This window comes from Scyliorhinus torazame, chromosome 22, assembly GCF_047496885.1.
Source record: "Scyliorhinus torazame isolate Kashiwa2021f chromosome 22, sScyTor2.1, whole genome shotgun sequence".
Classification (NCBI taxonomy): Eukaryota; Metazoa; Chordata; class Chondrichthyes; order Carcharhiniformes; family Scyliorhinidae; genus Scyliorhinus; species Scyliorhinus torazame.
The window spans coordinates 51,636,622-51,661,501 of NC_092728.1; the positions used below are offsets into that span (position 1 = coordinate 51,636,622).

The following is a 24,880-nucleotide window of genomic DNA, read 5'->3' on the forward strand; positions in this document are numbered from 1 at the left end:
GTTGAATTGCGTCAAATTCCATATACCTGCCTTTGCCGAGATCCCTTAATATCTTTGCGTAATAAAAAGCTATCTATCTCAGATTTAAAATCAGCAACTGATCTCACATCAATTCCATTTGCAGGAAAGAGTTCCAAACCTCCAATTCAGTGAAGAAGCGCTTCCCAAAATCTTTCCTGAATGGTCTGGCCCTGATTTGTGAACCATGCCCCCTAGTTCTAGAATCTGAAACCTGTGGAAAGTTTATCTTTATCTACCCTGCCTTTTTGTATTAATATCTTGAAGACTTTGAATGGATCATCCCTTAACCTTCTAAAATCTAGAGGAAACAGGCCTAATTTGTATGGTCTCTCCTCATAAATTATGGTCCCTGAAGTTAATATGGTAGTCCAGGTTTTATTAACAGGGGCATTGAGTACAAGAGTAAGGAGGTCATGTTGAACTTGTATAAGACACTAGTTAGATCTCATCCAGAGACTGCGTCAAATTCTGGGGGGGGGGCATACTTGAGGAAGGATGTGAAGACATTGGAGAGAGGATAGAAGAGATTTGCAAGAGTGATTCCAGGGATAAAGAACTGTAGCCATGAGGAGAGTTTGGACTGTTTTCCTTGGGGAATAGGAGGCTGAGAGGAGACGTGATAATGGTATTCAAGATCCGGAGGGAGATGGACAGGGTAAATAGTGACAAACTCTTCCCATTCAAGATGACACCAAGGATTGGAGGACACAGATTCAAATGAAGGGGAAAAAGGAGTAGGTGTGATCAGCAGGACAATGTTTTCACCCAGAGGGTAGGTGATGTCTGAAACAAACTTCCTGAGGGGGTAGTGGAGGTAGGTTCGAGCGAGTTATTCAAAAGGAAATTGGACTGTTTCCTGAAAAGAAAAAAAATGTGCAAGGTTATGGGGATAAGGCAGAGGTGTGGGGCTAGGTAGAATGCTGTTCCGGGAGAGCCAGTGCCGTCTCAATGGGCTGAAATGAAATGAAATGAAATGAAAAGAAAATCGCTTATTGTCACAAGTAGGCTTCAAATGAGGTTACTGTGATAAGCCCCTAGTTGCCACATTCCGGCGCCTGTTCGGGGAGGCTGTTACGGGAATTGAACCGTGCTGCTGGCCTGCCTTGGTCTGCTTTCAAAGCCAGCGATTTAGCCCTGTGCTAAACAGCCCCTCCTTTGGCACTGCGAAAATTCTGAGATGCTGAGAGAAATGTGAAATAGGCAGACAAGATCTACCTCAACATCAATGCTACAATAATGAATAGAAGAATACAAATAAATGAACAGAGGACCCTACCATCAGCAAGGCTGCATTTTCTTATGTGACCTTAACACACAACCCTTCTGCAGAGAAATGACAGAATATATTTCAGTTACCAATTGCTTGGGGTTGGGCCCAAATGGTAGAAAGAAAGACAATTTGGAGCTGATATCTTGTTGCAAGTACCTCGTGGGGTTTGAAGCTACCCAATGTTTTGAAAATCCCACGTACAAAGGAGAAGAAACAACCATTTGTGTCAGGAGCTTCATTGCGAGAAGTTACTTTGCTCGCTGTAATTCTCAAGATGCCTATATTTCGAAACCACAAACAAAAAATGCTATTATCTCAACCGATGTTTAGTGCCCTTCACATTGTGTTACCATCTCCGTGGAGACCTGAAATGGTTTAAAGAGAAGTTCGAACTTCCACTTATTAGTTGTAATATCAAAATGTCACCTTTTACTGTCTCAATGACTAAAGACAAAACATTATTAACTAAGCACTGTTTCCTTTGTCAGAGGCAACTTATGCTTTAAACTACCGAACGTTTACCTCTTTCTACTTTACCAACAAACAGAAACTTCAATTTTGCTACGTTGCTCTTTCTCTTAAACAAATATTGGCCTGAATTTCACACCTACGTGAAGTGGATGTGGAATCTGCGCCTGGGCGACATTGCGCTAACGACACGCTTTCACAGCGGGCTGACCAATTAGGGTCCACCCAGCATGAAATGCGCCCCTGAAAGGTTGGGATGGCCAGGCAGGGGCAGGGCATCTGGTCCAATGGTGACCTGGCAAGGGCTTTAAAAAGTCCTTACCTCCCTAAAGGATGGTTGGAATTGGGGAGGAGCCTCAGGGCGCTGTCCAGGAAGGGAATTTCAATTTTATTTATTTATTTTAAAAAAAATTTAGAGTACCCATGTTGTACCCTCAATAACGACGCTTAGAGAGTAAAATGGTAAAGAAGGCTTTAATAAGTTAAGAACGAGCCTGGTGCCGAGACAGGTGCTTACTGGGTGCCGCCCATAAGGCGGCCCCTTATTTACGGCTTCCAGGTGGGCGGAGCTGGAGGCGGAGTCCCCCAGGGTTCCAAGCCCGGTCATAAAGGGGACATAATTTTACATGACGATATAGGTACAGTAATACAGTAACCGTTCATCAAATTCACCCCCTGTTTTTTTTTAAAAAGTCCGACGGGAGTGAAGTGCCATCACAAGTCCATTCGTTTTGGCGGCCTGATCGTCCTCATCGACCTCCTCAGCTTGGGCGGTGGTGCGGCGGACACGGACGTCTTAGTTGAAGGTACGTCCGGGAGCATGGTGGTCGGAGCCTTGGTCCGGGTCGGGGTAGGGGATCGGGGCTCAGGGGAAATAGCTGGGGCTAGGCGTAGCAGTGCCGGCGCCGGCGGGGTGTGTAGAGGGGGGGGGCGCTAGGGGGCGCGCACGGCCGGTGTCCACCAACGGGGAGTGGGACTGGGGGGGGGGGGGTGTGTTGTGGGTGCCGGATCCCGCAGGGGAGCTGTGAGGGAGGGGGCGTCTGTAGTGGGGGAACCAGCGGGTGCCAGATCCCGAAGGGATACCATATCTTGCCTGCCGTCGGGGTACTCGACGGAGGCGTATCTGGGATTCGCGTGTAGTAATCGGACCCTCTCGACCTGGGGGTCCGGTTTATGGCTCCTCGCGTGTCTCCGGAGAAGAACAGGTCCCGGAGCTGTCAGCTAAGGTGGAAGCGAGACCCCGGAGGTGGACTTCCTGGGGAAGACAAACAATCGGTTGTGAGGGGTCTCATTCGTGGCCGTGCAGAGGAGCGACCTAATGGAGTGTAGGGCATCGGGTAGGACCTCCTGCCAGCAGGTGGTTGGGAGACTTCTCGACCGTAGGGCCAGAAGGACAGCCTTCCAAACTGTCGCGTTCTCCCTCTCCACCTACCCGTTTCCCCGCGGGTTATAACTGGTCGTTCTGCTCGAGGCGATGCCTTTGCAGGGCAGATACTGACACATTTCATCGCTCATGAACGATGTACCCCGGTCGCTGTGGATTTAAGCGGGGAAACCAAACAGGGTGAAGATGCTGTGCAGTGCCTTTATCACGGTGGCTGAGGTCATGTTGGGGCAGGGGATGGCGAATGGGAAGCGGGAGAACTCGTCGATGACGGTGAGGAAATAGGCATTGCGGTTGGTGGATGGGAGGGGGCCCCTGAAGTCCACACTTAGTCGCTCAAAGGGCCCCGAGGCCTTCATGAGACGAGCCTTGTCTGGCCGGTAGAAGTGCGGTTTGCACTCCGCGCAGATCTGGCAAGCCCTGGTCATGGCCTTGACCTCCTTGGTTGAATAAGGTAGGTTGCGTGACTTGATAAAGTGGACGAGCCGGGTAACCCCCGGGTGGCAGAGGTCATTGTGGATAGCTTGCAGGCGGTCCTCCTGTGCGTTGGTGCACGTGCCGCGGGACAGGGCATCTGGGGCTCGTTGAGCTCCCCTGGATGATACTTGATATCGTACGTGTAGATGGAGAGTTCGATCCTCCACCTCAAAATGTTATCGTTTTTTATTTTGCCCCATTGTGAGTTACCGAACATAAAGGCTACCGACTGTTGGTCGGTGACAAGGGTGAACCTCCTACCGGCTTGGTAGTGCCTCCAGTGCCGCACAGCCTCCACAATGGCTTGTGTCTTCTTTTCGACTGCAGAGTGCCGAATCTAGGAGGCGGTGAGGGTCCGGGAGAAGAATGCCTGCCTGGTTGAGGGTAGCAGCCAGGGCGATATCTGACGCATCGCTCTCTACCTGGAAGGGGATAGTTTCGTCCACCGTGTGCATTGCGGCCTTGATGATGTCGGCCTTGATGCTGCTGAAGGCCGATCGGGCCTCAGCTGACAGGGGAAATATCGTGGTCTTTATGAGTGGGCAGGCTTTGTCCGCATATTTGGGGACCCACTGAGCGTAATAGGAGAAAAGCCCCAAGCACCGTTTGAGGACCCTGAGGCTGCGGGGGTGGGGAAGGTCCTGAAGTGAGTGCATGCGGTCGAGGTCGGGACCTAGGACCCCATTTTCCAAGACATAGCCGAGGATAGCTAGCCGGGTTGTGTGGAAAACACATTTTTCCTTGTTATAGGTCAGGTTGAGGGCTCGGGCGGTCTGGAGGAACTTTTCGAGGTTCGTGTCATGGTCCTGCTGATCATGGCCGCAGATGGTGACATTGTCCAAGTACGGGTATGTAGCCCGCAAACCGTACTGGTCCACCATTTGGTCCATTGCTCTTTGGAAGACGGAGAATTCCTTTGTGTTTCTGGGCCTTGGGCCTGGCCAGGCAGACCCTCGCAAAATGCCACTTTTTGCCGCAGTCGCTGCAGATGGCGAAGCAGGCTGGGCAGCGTGGGCGTGGATGCTGGCTCTGCCCACAGAAGTAGCACGGTGTGCCCCCGGTCTGGGCGGGTCGCCACGCGGTGCAAGCCCGTAACGTGGCCGAGTCTGTGGAAGTCTGAAGGTGGCTCGCAGGGCCCGCGGGGTACGTGCCCAAAAGTATGTCAGGCCACTTCCAGCGAGGAGGCGAGCGTTAGCGTGTGCTGGAGATCTTTTGCCCCGTTTTCGAGTAGCCAGATGTAGGTCGAGCGGATGCCGGACACGAAGGCGTCTCTGATGTGCAGGTTCATATGGATTTCCCCTGTCACATCCTGATGGTCACAGTCCCTGGCGAGCGCGGTGAGTTTTTCTACAAATTCGTCTAGTGATTCCCCCAAGCGCTGCCGGCAGATAGAGAGCATATGCCGGGCATGTACCTCAGTTTGACAAACCGCTTGCGTAACACGACCACCTCTTCGTAGGTAGTCGCCTTTTCGTGCATGGCGGAGATTCTGTGACTCACCCGGGCGTGGAGTAGGCGCAGCTTGCGTGGCTCCAGGATGGGAGTCTCTGAGGAATCCAAGTAGGCCTCGAAGCATCGGAGGCAGTATTAAAAAATTTCCTTTGCCTCCGGTGTCCGTGCTTCCAGATTGAGCTTCTCTGGTTTTAGGCCTGCGTCCATCCTGATGTAGTCTAGCTTATTAAATTGTGGTACCCTCAATAACGACGCTTACAGAGTAAAATAGTAAAGAAGGCTTTAATAAGCTAAGAACTAGCCTGGTGCCGAGACGGGTGCTTACTGGGTGCCACCCACAAGGCGGCCCCTTATATACGGCTCCCAGGTGGGCGGAGCCGGAGGCAGAGTCCCCCAGGGTGCCAAGCCCAGTCTTAAAGGGGACATCACCATACACGATGATTAGGGTACAGTAATACAGTAACCGTTCATCACAACCCAATGCATTATTTCCAATTAAGGGACAATGTAGCGTGGCCAGACCACTTACCCTGCACATCTTTTGGGTTGTGGAGGTGAAACCCACGCAAACACGGGGAGAATGTGCAAACTCCACACAGACAGTGACCCAGAGCCGGGATCGAACCTGAGACCTCGGCACCGTGAGGCAGCAGCACTAACCACTGCGCCACCGTGCTGCCCTCAGGAAGGGAATTTCTGACCTTACCCCTCTCGGTAGTCATGGCCTCAGCACACAGTGGGCACGGAAGACGGAAGTCAGGTTCGGTGGGCAATCTGCCCCCCTGTTTTTCAGACGAATGCCTCGGAGTGCTGGTGAGGTGCAGGCAGTGCCTTGGCAGCCTAGTGGAAGGTGCGCTGAATCAAGGCTACCCTGGTGACCTTGCCTCCCTGAAGGTTCCTGAAGTCTGCTTCCACATCCTCACCGTGTTCTTCCCTGGGCTCCTCTTGTGATCACCACTGGGGTCATCATTTGTGGCCTCTGGAGCTGCCTCGATATCTACATCCTGTTGTGGGTCCCCTCTTGTCAGAGCCAGATTGTGGAGAGCACAGTGTGCAGTGACTCAAAGAGACACACACTGTGGAGGATATTGCAGTGCTCCCCCTGATGATCCAGGCATCTGAACCTCACCTTCAGCACAACAATTGTTCTCTTTATTACCGCTCTAGTGTAGGTGTAAATACTTATCTCCTCCGCTTCTGTCCTTGGATGCTGGAGCAGAATAATTAGCCACCTTTTCAATGTCACCCAATAACCATCCATCCAGTCAAGCTGGGCGACAAACAGCCTTGGCACCTGTGAGTGTCGGAGAATCCACGCAGCATGGGAGCTGCCAGGGTACCTTGCACATGGAGTGGAAGCTCTTCCTATTCACACTTGCACCCGTGTGATGGCCACATGAGTACAATTGATGGACCAGGATGCGGGGAACCTTGCTCTCAAGCAAGGCCTCTGGCTCACTCGGCCTGGATGGCCTTGTTGGTCCAGCAATGAATAAATGTCATGACCAACTTAAACAGGTCATCAGGGAGCAGCTTGACACAACTGTGGGCAACAGATTAGGACACTCCACATAAATCCCCCTCTTACTCCTGGAAAGAGATGGAGGCATTGATGTTGCGGGTTACTCTGAGCGTTACAGCCATTAGCATGGGGTGGCCACACCCATAGTTGGCACAGTGGGCTAAATAGCTGGCTTGTAATGCAGAACAAGGCCAGCAGCGCGGGTTCAATTCCCATACCAGCCTCCTCAAACAGGCGCCTGAATGTGGCGCCGAGGGGCTTTTCACAGTAACTTCATTGAAGGCGACTTGTGACAATAAGCGATTATCATTATTATTATTAATCTCTGGCCCTGCCATCTAATGTATGAAGGTCACAGTCTCACTATAAAGTGACCCAGGGCCAGGTGCGAACCCGGGTCCTTGGCGCCGTGAGGCAGCAGTGCTAACCACTGCACCACTGTGCCACCCCAGAACTGCAGGTGACAAGATGAGGTATAACCAGGAATGATCAAGTAAGCCACTGGGCATGATAGTTCTGATGTTAGTCAGGTGAGCGGCGAGGCCTATATGTGGATGGCAGGTGGGTCTTCACAAAAAGGGTAGTGCACATCTGGAAATCCCTCCTCTAGAGTTAATGAGTTTAGAGGTTAACCAAAAATGTTGAAACGTAGATTGATCATTTTTTAAAATTCCTTCATGGGATGTGAGTAACACTGGAAAGGTCAGCATTTGTTGCTCATCCCTAATTGTCCTTGAGAAGATATTTAATAGTTATGGTATATGGAACCAAGGTGAATAAATGGAGTTAAGGCAGAGGTGTGGGGCTAGGTAGAATGCTGTTCCGGGAGAGCCAGTGCCGTCTCAATGGGCTGAAATGAAATGAAATGAAATGAAAATGAAATGAAAATCGCTTATTGTCACAAGTAGGCTTCAATGAGGTTACTGTGATAAGCCCCTAGTCGCCACATTCCGGCGCCTGTTCGGGGAGGCTGTTACGGGAATTGAATCGTGCTGCTGGCCTGCCTTGGTCTGCATTCAAAGCCAGCGATTTAGCCCTGTGCTAAACAGCCCCTATGGGTGCATGAATGGGTGCGTGAATGGCCCACCTGGCGTTCCTCGGCTCCTCTGTCAGCTAGATAAAGTGTAGAGATCTCTGTTCAGACTGGCCTGCATTAAACACACACATTCACATATACTCCAGTAAGCCATGTGGGACTTTGACCCAAACAGATTTTAAGAACTGAGTTCTCCCAGTTCTGGAAAATAAAACCTGTGAGGCTGAGGAAGGGTTGTAAATCATGCATTCTGGTTGTTGCGCTCTGTAGATCATCCTTTGACAGGCCACGAAAATGTAAGCCTGACCTAGATGGCATATCCGAGGATGTAAGAGTACACGCAGACATAGTTGGTGTTTTGACACTTTAGCATAACATTTAACAATTCTTCCACACGGCATACCGAAGGCCAAGTGGGAAGATGTTCCAAAGAAAGATTACACTAGATTGGTTCTTAACTGATGGGCATTGCTGGCTGGGCCGACATTTATTGCTCACCTCTAGTTAGAGGCAACCACATTGCTGTGGATCTGGAGTCACGTGCCTCCTCGTTGGTCCACTGCGCAGACGTAGCCACACTCTGGGGCTGGTTTAGCACACTGGGCTAAATCGCTGGCTTTTAAAGCAGACCAAAGCAGGCCAGCAGCACGGTTCGATTCCCGTACCAGCCTCCCCGAACAGGCGCCGGAATGTGGCGACTAGGGGCTTTTCACAGTAACTTCATTGAAGCCTACTTGTGACAATAAGCAACTTTCATTTCATTTCATTTCACTCAACATTTACAAGCTAAATGGCCTATCCCCTCGGGTTGTGTGTGCTATTGCCCTGATGTTGAGATGAAGTATACTTGGTGCCTCAGGCTTTAGGCCACATGGTCACTGGAGAATCATGCCTCAGAAATGATGTGATAAGTACGAGCAGGGGCAGTATCGCAAGATATCAGCTGCAGGGAAAAAGGTTATTCCCATGGCAGATTATAGTTTTTAGTCACACTTTGAAGGGTGGCACAGTGGTGCCCCGCCAGGGACCCGGGTTCGATTCCAGTGTTGGACGACAGTGTGGAATTTGCACATTCTTCTGTGTCTGCGTGGGTTTCCTCTCGGTGCTCCGGTTTTGTCCAAAGATGCGTGGGTTGGGTGGATTGGCTATGCTAATTTGCCTCTTAGTGCACGTTAAGTTATGGGGATGGGGTGACTGGGGGAGCGGACCTGGGTGGAACGCTCTTTCTGAGGGGCGGTGTGGACTTGATCGGCCAAACGGCCTCCTTCTGCACTGTAGAGATTCTAGTCCACGGATGACTGCCTGATAATCCATTCCCAAAAAAGGTACAAATTGAGTCAGTAATATTGGTGCCATTTGAGTTCAGAAATGTCATCGTGAACATCAGTGGCAAGGAAAATGTGGCAGGAGGTAAAACAGCTGCTTATGCCCGGCTGCTTAATTTGCACTACAGCTTCGGACATTGCTAAATTCTCAGAACCTTTCACAGTTCACCATTCAGCCCGAGTTACCCATTTATGGAATAGATTCTGCAGATTAACGATGTTATAAATGTGCTACTTGTCTTTCAGCATTGAAGAACCGCAACTAAATGACCTCCACACCCCACATCACATTTCGGAAAGATGTGAAAGCATTAGAGAGAGTGTGTAAAAAAAAAAGATTAAAAAAAAACTCATTTAGAGGAGATGTTTATTGCCCATCCCAAGTTGCCCTTCAGAAGGTGGTGATGAGTTGTCTTCTTGAACCGCTGCAGTCCCTCAGGTGTAGGTCAAGCCGATAACAGGAAAGAAACAATCTGGAAAACTTTGCTCTAACCTCCACAGGTGATTAAAACCAGTTCAGGAGGTCTCATTGACCACACACATGTTAACTGTTAACCCACTTACCTCTAAATGATGAATCTCTCCCGACAGATGCTGCCAGGCCTGCTGAGATTTTCCAGCATTTTCTCTTTCGCCTAAGGAACTTGGTGAGTTGCTGCAGTGCATCTTGCAGCTGGTACACACATCTGCTAATGTGCGTTGCTGGTGGTGGACGGGGTGAATGTTTTGTGGATAGGGTGCCAATCAAATGGTTTGTCCTGGATGGCGTCGAGCTTTTTGGGTTCTGGCCAACATGTGACTCCAGACTCACACTAATGTCCGGTTGACTCGTAACTGAAATGGCCTAGCCAAGCCACTCAATTCAAGGGCATTTAGGGATGGATAAAAAATGTTCACCTTGCCAGTGACATCCATGAGCCGTGAAAGAATAAATTAAAAACAAATGCGAATAAGTAAGACTGTTTAAGCGCGGAATAATTATTGTAGTTCCCTTCTATACCTTACACAGTGCACTTTATCATGTGAGGGGATCAAATGGAGTACAATACTTTAGGTATGTGAGGACTGAATATCTTTTGACTTGTATTTGGTAGTTCTATTAATAAAACCCAATGTCCTGTTTGCTTCATAAAGCATCCTGCTGTTAAATACAGGTCCCATGTGGTCCAAATTCTTAAGTTTATCAACAGAAGTGAAACACTCAAGAAATTATTACACCCCTCCACTACCACACAGACTACATCTCTTATATACCTTTTCTCGGTGCACTCTTGTCAATTGACTCCTTAAACATTCTTGGATTGGCATCCCTTGTAAGGGATAGAGCCTTTGGAATTAGGAACTAGGAATTCTGGACGATGGGCCCTAGACTGAGGTGTCTCTGAAGTGCCTGGTGACATGGAGGCAATATCTTGGAAAGAGAGGTGACCACCAAGCAGAGTAACTATGGAACTATTTATTAACAAAATAACTATGTACAGAGAATGATAATGATGCTACCGGTGTCTTTGACTCCAGTTTCTAAACTGCCTGGGAGAGCCTGCGCTTAACCTCAGGATTCGCACTCTTTGGCCTGATTGGCCAAACGGGAGGGGGTGGGAAGGGGTGTCACATGACTCTCTGAAACCCCGGCCCCTTAAAAGGGCCTCACTACTACGTGGAAGAGTCTTCATGTGGCGTTTACAGGACCAAGATTGACAATGGTAAAGGTTTTCTGCATATGTATAGTCAGTATTGATGGGATAAAAGAATTGGGTGGAAAAGAATAAACAGAAGCTGACCTTGAATGCGTTATCTTTTGCTTGAATGCAATAGATGTGCTCCCATTCACAGGTGTTTTCAGTGCCAGACGCCCCCTCTTTATGTCAATGGGAATGACCTTGAGCAAAGGTGAACACACTGGGGCTCGAATGGGGGCTCTTCCTGCTTTACCTGACCTCTGATTGAGCGAGTGCCAATGGAAGATTTAGGCTGGTGTCCTCTGTGGCTATCATGAACTCACTCTTCTGTGACTGAAAGTGAGTGCACACTTAAAAAGGCTAAAAGTACAGGACTGGTGGAACAAGCAGGGGAGTCGGGACTAATTGGGGAGCTCTTTCAAAGATCAGGCAGGGTGAGCCAAAAGACCACCTCTGTGGTGTCTGAGTCTATGAACTTAATGTATCATATGAACAAACGAATTAGGGGCAGCGGGAGGTCATTTGGCCCTCGGGGCTGCTCCACCATCGGATGAGGCCATGGTTGACCTGACGTGGCCTCAATGCCTCTATCCTGCCTCACACTGATAGCCTTTGACACCCTTGTTAGTCAGGAATCTATCTGTCTCTGCTTTAAAACATTCAGCGACCTTGCCTCCACCGTACTCTGGGGAAGAGAGTTCGATATGGCCCGGAGAGAAAGAAGTTCTCTTTTTCTCGGGATTAAACGGGACACCTATTTTTAAAACTGTGCCTCCCTTAGTTCTAGTCTCTCCCACAAGGGGAAACATCCTTTCAGTATCCACCTGGTCACGGCCCCCCGGGAATCTTATGCTTCAATAAGATTCAATAAGAATCTTATGCTTCAGTGAGATCTCCTTTCATTTCTCTAAACAAAATTGATACAGGCCCAACCTGTCCAACTTTTCCTGGTCAGATAATGCCCCCACACACCCACCTTCTCTGAACTGTTTCAAATACAATTATGTCCTTTCTTAAGTAAGGTGACCAAAATTGTACGGTGGTCTCACCAACGCCCTGCACACCTGTGGTACATCATCTCTACTTTTATATTATATTCCCCTTGCAATAAATAACAACATTCCATTTGCTTCCCAGTCCCTTTCTGTACCTGCATACTATTTTTTTTGTTTCATGTACAGGTCACCCAGACCCCTTTGTCAGGGCGTTTTGCAAATCTCTCCTTTTTAATCATATCCTGCTCTTCTGTCCTTCCTGCCAAAGTGGACAAGTTCACATTTTCGCACATTATACTCCATCTGCCAAATGTTTGCCCATTCCATTAACCCATGCCCCTTTGCAGGCTCCTTACGTCCTCTTCACAGCTTACTTTCCTACCTTAGTTTGAGTCGTCAGCAAATGTAACATCACATCGGGGCCGGGATTCTCCGGCCATTGAGATCCTCTGTTCCCATCGGCACCGCACCTCCGCCCACGGGTTTACTGGCACCGCGGGGTGGCTTCAATGGGAAATCCCATTGACGAGCTGCGGGAGTCGGAATCACGGCACCAGCGAATGGCGCGCTGCCGTGTAACACGCGGCTGGGGGACCCGAGAATCCCGCCCCACATTCCAATATCACACGCTGAGAGAAAAAGGGGAGGATGGTGGAAGCACTGCTGGTAAGCCCCAAAGCAGTGGGATAGCAATTAGGGCTCAATAGCATAAAAGATTGCTGAATCCCACCCGTCGCCTAATTGGATCCTCTACATGGCCAACGGAACGGAAGTGGCTGTCTAGTGACAGGAAGCTGTGCTCTGGATACTGGGAGTCAGTGCGGAGACAATCAGAGAGAGGGCACAGGTGTCAGCACAGATCAGAGTTCGAACAAAAGTATTTTAAAAAACTTACCCTGGCCTCTTCCGGCCAGTGAGCCTGTCTGCACAGCGGTTCAGCTGCAGTGTGGACCAAGGTGTAATCAGACCGTGACTTTTGAATGTCACTCCATCTGCTTTTAGTGGGACCCCCGATCCACTGAACACCTCAGCATGGTAGGCCCACTCAGCCTACCTGTGACTCCTGCCACACCCTGTTCTGAGTGGGAGAGCCAGGTTAAAATCCCGTGCTAGCTTCTGCACAAGTTCAGGTTGATTTATGCTGAATGACCATAATGAAGGTCCGGTTAGGGTGATCAGTTTGGGAAGTGCTTTATTGGGAGTAGGTTTTGTTGTGGTGGACGGAATGCTGTGGAAGCAATGGCTGGCGAGAGAGGAGATTCTATGATCGGGGTGGTGCGGTGGCACAGTGGTTAGCACTGCTGCCTCACAGCGTCAGGTTCCAGGTTCAATTCCAGCCTTGGTGACTGTGAGGAGTCTGCACTTTCTCTCCGTGTCTGCATGGGTTTCCTCTGGGTGCTCCAGATTCCTCCCACAGTCAAAATATGTGCGTGTTAGGTGGATTGGCCATGATAAAATTGCCCCTTAGTGTCCAGGGATGTGCAGGCTAGATTATGGGGTTACAGGGATACGGAGGAGTGGATATGGGTAGAGTGCTCTCTCGAAGGGTCAGAGCAGATGCAATGGGCCGAATGGCCTCCTTCTGCACTGTTGAGATTCCATGATTCAATGATCCAGCAGTCACAGAGCGAAACGCATTTCAAGAAATCCATGTATGAAAATCATGAGGTGCCTCTGAGGTTTCCTAAAAAATCACTCCTTGTAAACGTCAAGGCTGCAATCAAAACGCAACTTCTGAAACTACTGCCTAACACTGATGTGTTCTACGTATTAGTGGTAGAAGTGGCTCCTCAGCTGCCTTGTGTCGATGTTGTCGTTATACTTCAAGCCGCAATTGTTCATTTCTGAAAATAAGTTATGTTTCGTGAATTTTGTGGTTTTAAAGACTGCATCAATTTCCAATTCAGGCACCCCAGACTCAGCTGTCCCAGAGATTAGCAGTTGGGCTTCCTCTACTCTGACCCAATATTGTGCCTCCGAGGAAGTCATGACACTCTAGACCAGGACAACAGGGAGCCCAACTGGAATACCCAGCTTTCATGGTGTACATTGACATATGAAGAATGATCTGTTGTGTGGGAGGCATGGGGGGTGTCCAGCGCCCATCTAGCAATGAGTGCTGGGGAGTGAGGGAGAGAGAGAATTAATCACAATGAAGGGGCGAGATCACTGTCGGACTCCACTTGAATGTGCATGATTGAGTTAACACCAAATCAAACACGATCAGTAAAAACACTTCGAAACATAAGATTTGTATATTTATTTATATGCATAGATTTTTTAAATTCAGTACAACTTTCAGTCTGAACAAGATACTGTATATTTAGCACTGAGTGAAACAATTGCACCACAAACATAGACAAAACCATTTCGATTGTGTCAGTGAGGGATCTCACCCATGTTCAAAACAAAATGGTGGGCACACATCCACTGATCCTCTGACATGCGCATGTAATTCGGCAGATTTGTCATAATTAATGCAAATGTAGAAACAACCCCCCTATTAGCAGTCTCCGAAAAATGACCAGGATTATCATTGGATTGTGCATTTAGCTCCCCCAGATTTCCTGATGGAAAAGATTGATGGACCCTGGGTACTGGACCATGGGTGCTAGGCCCTGGGTACTGGACCATGGATGCTGGACCCTGGGTGCTAAGCCAGGGGTGCAGGGGATAGATGCTGGGCCATGGGTAGAGTGCTCTCTCGAAGGGTCAGTGATGAGCATTGGGTGCTGGGAGGCTGGTGGGACATGAGTGCTGAACCATGGACGCTGAGTGTCAGTCGGTACCCTGACCAAATGGGCATTCTACATAAATGATACTGGAGTTAATTAAAAGTGTTACATTTTGTGGACAAGTTGCAGAGTATTGTTCTGAATATATAAGATTAAGATGTAATCTAATTGAGGTGTTGAAGGTGATTACATGATTTGATAGAGTCAGTAGAGAGAGAAGCTATTTCCTCTGGTCAGGGAGTCAAAAAGATATTTTTATTGTTAATTTACGCGATATGGGCATCGTTGGCTAGGCCAGCATTTATTGCCCGTCCCTAGTTGCCCTTCAGAAGGTATGGTGAGCTGCCTTCTTGAAGAGCTGCAGTCCCTGAGGTGTAGGCACACCCACAGTGTTGTTAGGGAGGGAATTCCAGGATTTTGACCCAGCGACAGTGATGGTGATATATTTTCAAGTCAGGGTGGTGAGTGACTTGAAGGGGAACCTCCAGGTGGGTGTGGTTCCCCGGTGTCTGCTGCTCGTCTCTCTTGTTGGTAGTGGTCATAGGTTTGGAAGGTGCTGTCGAAGGGACCTTGGTGAGTTCCTGAAGTACATCTTGTAGATGGTACACACGGATGCCACTGTTTATCGCTGCTGGAGGGATTGTATGTTTGTGGAAGGGTGAGCAATCAAGCGTACTGCTTTGCCTTGGATGGTGTTGAGCTTCTTGAGTGTTGTTGGAACTGCAATCATCCAGGCAAGTGAAGGGTATTCCATAACACTCCTGACTTGTGCCTTGCAGATGGTGGAGTGTCAGGAGGTGAGTTACACGTCGGAGGATTCCTAACCTTTGGCCTGCTCTGGTAGCCACAGTATTTATATGGTACCAAAAAACAAAATGCTGGAAAATCTCAGCAGGTCTGGCAGCATCTGTAGGGAGATACTTTTATCCAGAATTTATATGGTAGATCATTCAGTGATTAATTCCAGAAGAAACTATCTCTTTACACAAAGCTTAGTGGAAATGTGGGAAGCTCTACCTTAAAAGCTATTGAGCAGGGAGTCAATCGCAAATAGCAAAACTGAGATTGATAATCTTTGGTTAAACAAGGATATTAAGAGTTATGGAAAGGTGGAGAATTTGGGTTAAGTTACAGATCAGGGCCTACTGCTGTTCCTATTGGCCAAAGCAGTTTGGGGTCAGTGGTGTGGGAACATTTATGACACACATCCTCTGCTGAGAACACTCATCACCGGGAAACATCGGGAAATATGGAGCAGTTGACCCTCATATATCTTGTACTATTGACTTTTTTTGGAAAAGTGACTAGTTTGCGTTCATTAGATTAGCGGGGAATGCCAACAGAGAAATGGGCCACTTTCCCATTTTCATTAGTGTCAAGATTTCCTAAATCAGATATATCAGCAGCTAGAAGCGGGGCAAAGCCTCCCCGACTGTCCCTTAATCATAGGCCTTGAGTCCAAGTATCAGGAAAGTATTAACTCCATCCAGCCGCTTCCATTCCCCCCGTTCTTGTCATCTTGTCTCTTGAGATTGTGCGACAGGACAGGCATTGAACTTGTCGACATTCACACCAACAGACCCCAGGGTAGATAGATAAACAAGATAAGTGGATAAACCAGAGGGGATTTGGGGAATAACCTTTTCACCCAGAGGATTGTGGGAATCTGGAACTCACTGCCTGAAAGGGGGTTAGAGGTGGGAACCCTTGCAACATTTAAGAAGCATTTAGGTGACACTTAATAACATAGCATACAAGGCTCCAGGCCAAGTGCTGAAAAATGGGATTAGAGTAGAGAGGTGCTTGATGGTCGGTCCGGACATGAGCTGAAGGTCCTCTTTCTGTGCTGAAAAACTCTATGACTCTACCTCCCAATGCGGATTTATACACAGGAGGTCCCAATAGGATTCCCCGCGCAAAGGCCAGTGTGCTCCATGCACTCTTCACCCGTTAATGGACAGAGAGTGCCTGGGGTCATGGTTGAGCATTCTTGCAGTGTAAGGCTCTGCTGAAAGCACTGTTTTGTAAACTCCACCCTCCATAAAGCCCAGGCCAAAGAGGTCACGGATGCTGCCATCTTGGTTCCATTTTGGGGTGGCACGACGGCACAGTGGTGCCTCACGCCAGGTACCCAGGTTCAATTCCGGCCTTGGTTCACTGTCTGTCTGGAGTTTGCACGTTCTCCCGGGGGTTTCCTCCGGGTGCCCCGGTTTCCTCCCACAGTCCAAAGATGTGCGGGTTAGGTGAATTGGCCATGCTAAATTGCCCCTTAGTGTCCAGGGGTGTGCAGGTTAGGTTATGGGTTTACGGGGCTAGGGTGAGGTGGACCGGGGGGACCTAAATGTGTCGAGCGCTCATTCGAATGGTCGGTGCGGACCCGATGGGCGGAATGGACCCGATGGGCGGAATGGCCTCCTTCTGCACTGTAGGGATTCTATGATCTCAAAGCCAACTGAGAGAGCTAAGAGGGAGGATTCCTTTGGACATTCCTTCAAAACATCTTCGCTCATATACGAAAATCTAACAAGCATCCAAAGTAAATGTTCATACATTTTCACCTTAAACCTCGAAAGAAAAAGTTGCATAAAATACTTCAAATATAGTTTCAAGTCTAAAAACTAACTGTCTCTATGTCCAGAGCAATTCACATGGTCAGTTATGTCTAACATGATACACACACACACATATATATATATTAATTTAAGCATGTTATTGCCAAAATTGTTTTAGCACATCCAACATTAGAATTTGTGACAATTTTTCAGTTACATGAAACAAAGTGAGATTTTAAATATTGTAAATGTTGATTATATGGGCGTCTATTTATGCTTTCACATTATAGTGATTTGACATTTTAAGACAATATTGAATTAAGGCAGAGGAAGTGTAGCCATTGTTATCTTTCGCCCCTTCTTGTTCTAAAGCAGGATTTCAAACTCCCCCCCCCCACTTCCCCGAGATAGAGCCACCCATGGACCCCACCCCCTTCCCCACAATGTTTCTCCCCAAAGGCTTCCGTCACCGGCGGGTGCTGATTCACACTGAATCTGGCTGTACGGTGGGTTGTTAACATCCGGCAGGTTCACACATTCATCAACCCGAACTTTCATTGTGAGTCGAGTCAGGTTACTTCACCTTTCTTGTGGTCAGCTGGGAGACTGTGTGTCATTTTATAGCTCAGTCCCATCCAGATCAATGCCCACCCACAAGCACTTTTCAGGAAAAAAAAAATACCTGGCCGATTTACTATAGATAAAAACATTAATGTGCGCACGTGCTCTATCTGGCATCTAATTTGCATCGGTTTCTGAGAAGGGAAACATTTTCACTGGAACGATCGCCACCTTCACCGAAGCACTGCATAAATTCCAGCTGCTTTACCTGGCAAGCATTGAATTCTCATTAGAATCATTTGACTCATTTCGACTGGCCTGGCTCTTTGAGAGAGTTAATACATCCCAGCTGCTCTCTCCCCCTTTCAATGGACGTTTCCTCTTTGGAAAGTAACCTTCCTGACAGTGAAACTCTTCCTCCAGATCCCCTCTTATCAAAGCCACGCATCATTTTGAGCATGCCTGTTAAAAATCCCATTAACCCTTTCTGCCCTAAGAACAATCCCAAATTCTCCGCTCGCTCAAATTCCTCAGCCCTGCTACTCTTCCAATAAATCTTCTTCGGGGAGGGGAACAATCTTGAGAGATTCCTGCTTAATCAATAGGAGGCACTGAGCTAAAATGTCAAAAAGGTGACATTTCGGAGCAGCGACGGGTATTTTGCTTCATGCAGATACACTCGTTGAAAGATATAATGTGTTATTCAATGAGGTAGGTTAAAATCAAATCTTTACTGATGAAACCAATCATGTAAGTTATGATATATTTTCGACTGAGGAAGGATAGGAAATTTTGTGCAAATGTTACACAACCTCTCTGTCCAGCTTGTGGACATCTTGACCACGTGCGTTCTCCTCCAGTTGAAATACTGCTCGTATCGAGTGCTGTTCTTCCATAGGCCCATCAGGAAAGTGGCCAGTTTCCCTGCTGAGGCAAAGTCATTCACGTGAATGAAGGAATCTGCTGGGATAAACTCTTCGTAGTTGGCCCGCGGAGGCCCCAGCACCACCGGAACAGACCCTGCCATGAAAGCATTCCTCCAGGTCTTCTCTGTGATGTAGTCTTTGTGTATGGAGTTTTCAAAAGCCAGGTAAAAAGCGTAGCGAGAGATGGTTGGCAGTAGCATTTCACTGGGCAGGAACTTCCCAGCTGCTCTTCCATACATATCTATTGGCATTTGTTTGGATAGGTTGGCATGCACCTTCGCCCTCAGGCTCGTTTTGCGGTAATTGCTAACAACCCACGTTGACAGACCAGATTTCTTCGGGATGGAGAAATTAGATGGTCGGTCGCTCGGCATGAGTGTCCCATAAGGGAGGAAGATGTCAGAGTCTGCCTTGTAAGTCATAGTCCAATTGAAGCAGCCATTCAACTGATGAATCCTTTTTGTGTTAGTCGGCGACTCCAGAGATACCCAGAGCCACTTCTGGTTGGGAGGTCTTGTCTGCTGTGGCAGGTTGGAGGTTTTGATCTGAAGCTCCCTATGGTGGAACACCACGACGTCTGCACGATCGTACATGGACCTGTTGCTGGTGAGGATGCAGTTGTCAATTGCATATAATTCCAGGCAAACATCTTCTCTTGGAGTGAAGTCGGCATGAAATGGCCAATGCCAAACCAACACGACAAGGGGCTCCTGCACCTTCGCGGAGTTTCTCGCTGGCCAGAATTCTAGGCTGATATAACAGTTCGTCACAAGCTGCATGAAATATCCAGTTACTAACAGCAATGCCAGGATTCTGCCGGTTTTGAACGTTGCTCCCAAGTATACATGCAGGGCTGCCATGTGTTGCTCTTGCCAGCGATTGGAAAGAAACTGCAGCCTAAAGCTTGTAGCAATCTTCGTACAGACATCTGCTGAATGTGAACGACTTGTGAGCTGCCTCTGTAGGAACACATCACAGAGATAGTGGTTAATTTGTTGTGCCACCCACAGCCTTTGAAGGTGCCAGTTTCTCAACGCTCCGTAAAGGAAGTGCCTATATTTTACACAGTTCAGTCAGGGTTCAGACTGACGTGAAGGTCAATCAATCACTTTACGCATAAAAACATGTTTAGTTTTGCTCGCCTGTTTAAAGTTGCACCCGTCACCAGGTCAACCAGGAATATGTTTGAAAGTTCGGGGTAAGAAACAATTTGAATATGAAAAGAAAAAGTGTCCAGTTTCTAAATCAATTGAGAATGGATGTTGAAGGATTGCACATTGGGCGCAGTGGTTAGCACTGCTGCAACACGGCACTGAGGACCCGGGTTTTATCCCGGCCTGGGTCACTGTCCGTGTGGAGTTTGCACATTCTCCCAATGTCTGCGTGAGTCTCCACAACCCAAAAGATGTGCAGGTTAGGTGGATTGGCCACGCTAAATTGTCCCTTAATTCGAAAAATTAATTGGGAACTCTAAATTTATTTTCAAAAAACCAGTATGGACGTTGAAAGTTGCACTGAAATATAGAGGATGGATAAAAGTGCAGATTCTCTCACTGCCTGGCCAATTAGTTCCCTCTTCCAACCCACACCCTTAGTTAAATGAGTTACGTGATTCCTTTGACATAGTTTTGACAAGGAGTCACCCAGACTCAAAACCTTAGCTTCCTTCTCTCTCCACAGATGGTGTCAGACCTGCTGCGATTGTCCAGCATTTTCTGTTTTTGTTTGTGACTGGGATGCATGGCAATCTTCATATTGAAGCTGATGCTTATGAGTTAGATATTCCATCACAGGGGCATCACAGCTGAGTTCATTATGCCCTCATGTGGAGACCTGGGGCGAGATTCTCCGACCTCCCGCCGGGTCGGAGAATCGCCAGGGGCTGGCGTGAATCCAGCCCCCGCTGGTTGCCGAAGTCTCCGGCACCGGATATTCGGCGGGGGTGGGAATCGCGCCGCGCCGGTTGGCGGGCCCCCCCGCGCGATTCTCCGGCCCGGATGGGCCGAAGTCCCGCCGCTAAAATGCCTGTCCCTCCGGTGTAGATTAAACCACCTACCTTACCGGCGGGGCAAGGCGGTGCGGGCGGGCTCCGGGGTGCTAGGGGGGGTGCGGGGCGATCTGGCCCTAGGCGGTGCCCCCACGGTGGCCTGGCCCGCGATTGGGGCCCACCGATCCGCGGGCGGGCCTGTGCCGTGGGGGCACTCTTTTCCTTCCGCCTTCGCCACGGTCTCCACCATGGCGAAGGCGGAAGAGACTCCCTCCAATGCGCATGCGCGGGAATGCCGTCAGCGGCCGCTAACGCTCCCGCGCATGCGCCGCCCGGAGATGTCATTTCCGCACCAGCTGGCGGGGCACCAAAGGCCTTTTCCGCCAGCTGGAGGGGCGGAAATTAGTCCGGCGCCGACCTAGCCCCTTAAGGTTGGGGCTCGGCCCCCAAAGATTTGCGCCGTTTTGGGCGCCAGTCGGCGGACATCACGCCGTTTCCGGAGAATTTCGCTCCTGATATGAGCAAAAACACTGGATGGGGGTTCTGAGTGGAATCTGTGGTTTGTTTTATTTTTCCTTTCCCACACCTGTCCCCTGTGCACTTCCTCAATAACCCGGGGTGCTGAGCTGAATGCAGCTGGCTGACATTGATGTACTGGTGGCGCACTGCAGGCTGAATGTGGACTGTGCTGTCAGTGACTGAGCCTTTGGTGCCGCATCCAACTGGCTCAAACTAGCTCAAGATTCCAATCGGTGGTGATGCTCACGTTTTCCACCTTTATTTATTTAACATTCATACCCTCGATTATGTCGCCTTTTTCTCTCTCATTGGATGAGTTCTCACTCCGTGGGGCTGAAATTGGTCTCCAGGCTAATGGAGGTACAGGCTATTAATTCACTATCGTGATAACCAGCACGGAACCCACAGGGATACCCCAATTGATCTCCCCATGGGACTTGTGGAATACGAGCTTCCCCGCTAGTGGGTGGAGGCTTATAGAAATCGCTCCATAAATGCCGGCCCGGACTGAGACCGGCTTGATCGGTAGTTCCGATTGGGACCTTGGAACTGAATGCTGTATTGCGGCCTTTACCTTTATTGTCAAATTAAACTTCTTTTGGATTTACTTTCTCAGGCCGCCTGAGCTTTTATAACTGCAAACTTGCGTGACTGGGCAGATTGCAATACTGGTTGAGAGAAAGTTCACCCCTACCATATAGTTGAGTGGCCATCCCCTCTTTGAGATCCAGGTCGTATTTCAGTAAGGTAGCGCAGCAAGGTGGCGCAGTGGGTTAGCCCTGCTGCCTCATGGTGCCGAGGTCCCAGGTTCGATCCCGGCTCAGGGTCACTCTGTAGAGTTTGCACATTCTCCCCGTGTTTGCGTGGGTTTCGCGCCCACAACCCAAAGATGTGCAGGGTAGGTGGATTGGCTACGCTAAATTGCCCCTTAATTGGAAAAAATGAATTGGGAACTCAAAATTTAAAAAAATATTTATTTCAGTAATATGTGCAAGAAATCCTGACTGGCAACCTTCTTTCCTTTCACAGGATCACAGAATTGTGACAGTTCAGAAGGAGGCCATTTGGCCCATTGTGTCTGCACTAGCTCCCCAAACGAGCACCATGACTTCTTGTCATTTCCCTCCCCGTACCCCTGCACACTGTTTCTATTGAATGAATCGGCTAATGCACTCCTGAATGCCTCGATTGGACCTGCCTCCGCCACACTTCCAGTCAGTGAGTTCCAGACTCGAACCACCCATTGTGTGCAACAAATTTAACTGGAACTGCAATTTATCTTGTTCTTCTAGACAATCTTGCTCTCTGTGCCAGCTGCAGCTGTAGTAAGAGCAGAGCTGTAAGAGCAGAGCTGCCTCTGACTCAGAACGCTGAGGGTTTAAGCACCACCGCAGTTATTTGAGAACATAATCCAGGCTGGTGTTCCAGTGTAGCGCTGAGGGAACGCTGCACTGTTGGAGGTGCTGTCTTTCAGGTGAGATGTTACACGGAGGCACTTTCTGCTCTCTCAGCTGGACGTAGAAGATTCCATGTGGACTCTTTTGAAGAATAGCAGTGTGATTCTCCCTGGGCTTTGGTCAATATATTTTTAAAACAATTAATGTACCCAATTCTTTTTGTCCAATTAAGGGCCAATTTAGAGTGGCCAATCCACCTACCCTGCACACGTATTTGGGATATGGGGGTGAGACCACACAGAGAGAATGTGGGGAGAATGTGCAAACTCCACACGAGCAGTGACCCGTGTCCAGGCTTGAACCCGGGTCCTCAGTGCCATGAGGCAGCAGTGCTAACCACTGTGCCACCCTGCCGCACCTGGCTTTGGTCAGTATTTAAGTAAAACAGATTACCTGGTTATTATCACGTTGCTGTTTGTGGGAGCTTGATGTGAACCAACTGGATGCACATGCCCTACAAGACAACAGTGACCACAGTACAAAAGATACTTAGTTGGCTGTAAAATGCTTTGGGATGTCTTGAGGTCATGAAGGGCACAATATAAATTCTTGTTTTTTTCTCAGCATTTAACAGTGGTACAGCACCACAATAGCCCTCGTTGTAAGCTTAACGTATTAAGCAAACGTATTTAACGGTGAACAAGTGATATTTCGAAACATTTATGGGTTAACAAACAAAGTTAAATTTAACATTGAGCTACTATGTTGCGATAACTTTTATATTTCTACAGACACATCACCTTTCTTTCTTGTAATTTTGACTGACTTGTGAGGTTAACTATTCTACCTTGGCTGGTATTTTCCAGCTACGCCTGCCGTGGGTTTCCCGGTGAGCTATTGGCCGCCGATGGGATCTTCCAGTTCTGCCAAAGTCTCTGACAGTTTGCAAAGAATAGAATTTACAGTGCAGAAGGAGGCCATTCGGCCCATCGAGTCTGCACTGGCCCTCGGGAAGAGCACCCGACTTAAGCCCACACCTCCACCCTATCCCCGTAACTCAGTAACCCCACCCAACCTTTTTTTGTGGACACTAAGAGCAATTTAGCATGGACAATTCACCTAACCTGCACATCTTTCGGGACTGTGGGAGGAAACCAGAGCACCCGGAGGAAACTGACGCAGACACTGGGAGAACGTGCAGACTCCACACAGACAGTGACCCAAACCGGGAATCGAACCTGGGTCTTTGGAGCTGTGAAGCCACAGTGCTAACCACTGTGCGACAGTGCATGTCTCGCTGGCCCCGCCGACGGGGAACCCGCTGCACGCGGTGAGGGGGTGGGGGGGGAGGGGTGGGGGGGGGGTTCAACCTCGGAGGGAATGGTCTGGTCAGCGGGAAGGGCTGGAAAACAGAGTCTGGACTGGGCTGTTGATTAGAAACTGCCTCATTGTGAGACCTGTGACAAAGGAAGAGTAGACACTCCAAAGAGACATGAAATGAAAAAAAAAAATTGCATACATCTTACCTCCCTTGCCTGTGCGCCTCAGGACAATGCTAAGATATTTACTGATAACCTGTTAACTACTGAACTGTACTAAATATGACTGTGACAGCACCTAGTGCCCAGTAACATTGCTTTTCTTGTCTTTCAGCCCGAGCTCCTAGTCTCCCATTCTGCCCCCTCTGTACCTCACTTTGTACAGCAAAGACGCAGTCCGGGCCAGTTGGTCGATGCAAGAGGCTGAATGGCCACCTCCTGTTCCTATGGTCCTGTTATTTTTGTAAAACGCAAAGGGATATCACGGCTGAGTCCCATCCTCTCTCTTTGGGGGCGACTGTTCTCCTCACTCTGCTCCAGTGACCTTGCATATTTGGAAATCATGGCTCATTGGGCATGAACTGAAGATCTATCACACTATCGCAGCTTGTCATGTCATTGGCGCTGTCCAGACCCACTGAAGGAGATTTGCGTCGATGAATTAACAGATCACGACATTTTGGTTTCAAACAGGAAGATTGGATGGGGTAGTACACAGAGGAAGGAAATTAGTTGTCTTCCTCAGCCTATCCTGTGGGTGTTGAAAAACACTCACTTGCTTATTCTTTTAATAAAATTTCTTTAATTTATGGGGTGGTAGCACAGTGGTTAGCACTGTTGCTTCACAGCGCCAGGGTCCCAGGTTCGATTCCTGGCTTGGGTCACTGTCTGTGCGGAGTCTGCACGTTCTCCCTGTGTCTGTGTGGGTTTCCTTCGGGTGTTCCGGTTTCCTCCCACAAATCCCGAAAGACGCGCTTGTTAGGTGAATTGGACATTCTGAATTCTTCCTCTGTGTACCTGAACAGGTGCCGGAGTGTGGCGACTAGGGGCTTTTCACAGTAACCTCATTGCAGTGTTAAGGTAAGCCTACTTATGACACTAACAAAGATTATTATTAATATTAAGGGGCAATTTAGCAATCCACCTACCATGCACAACTTAGGGCTGTGGAGGTGAGACCCACGCAGACACGGGGAGAAAACTTGCTTATTCTAACTGGGTCGATGCCTTTGTTAAAATGGCAGACTCGTATCTG

The 24,880-nt window shown here is 48.7% G+C and overlaps 1 protein-coding gene across 3 annotated transcripts in view; it reads right to left on the minus strand.

The window, feature by feature from the left end:
* Positions 1-17,358: 17,358 nt before the first annotated feature.
* LOC140399086 (alpha-(1,3)-fucosyltransferase 7) overlaps positions 17,359-24,880 on the minus strand; it is a 117,075-nt gene continuing 109,553 nt past the window's right edge. For 2 of the 3 annotated variants that reach the window (XM_072488212.1, XM_072488213.1), the window contains one exon: positions 17,359-19,362. In XM_072488212.1, coding sequence (XP_072344313.1) covers positions 18,208-19,263 — 1,056 coding nt within the window. In that variant the 5' untranslated portion in view covers positions 19,264-19,362 and the 3' untranslated portion in view covers positions 17,359-18,207. Of the gene's footprint in view, positions 19,363-23,832; positions 24,303-24,880 lie in introns of those variants that run through there. The other variant, XM_072488214.1, reaches the window with a different exon arrangement.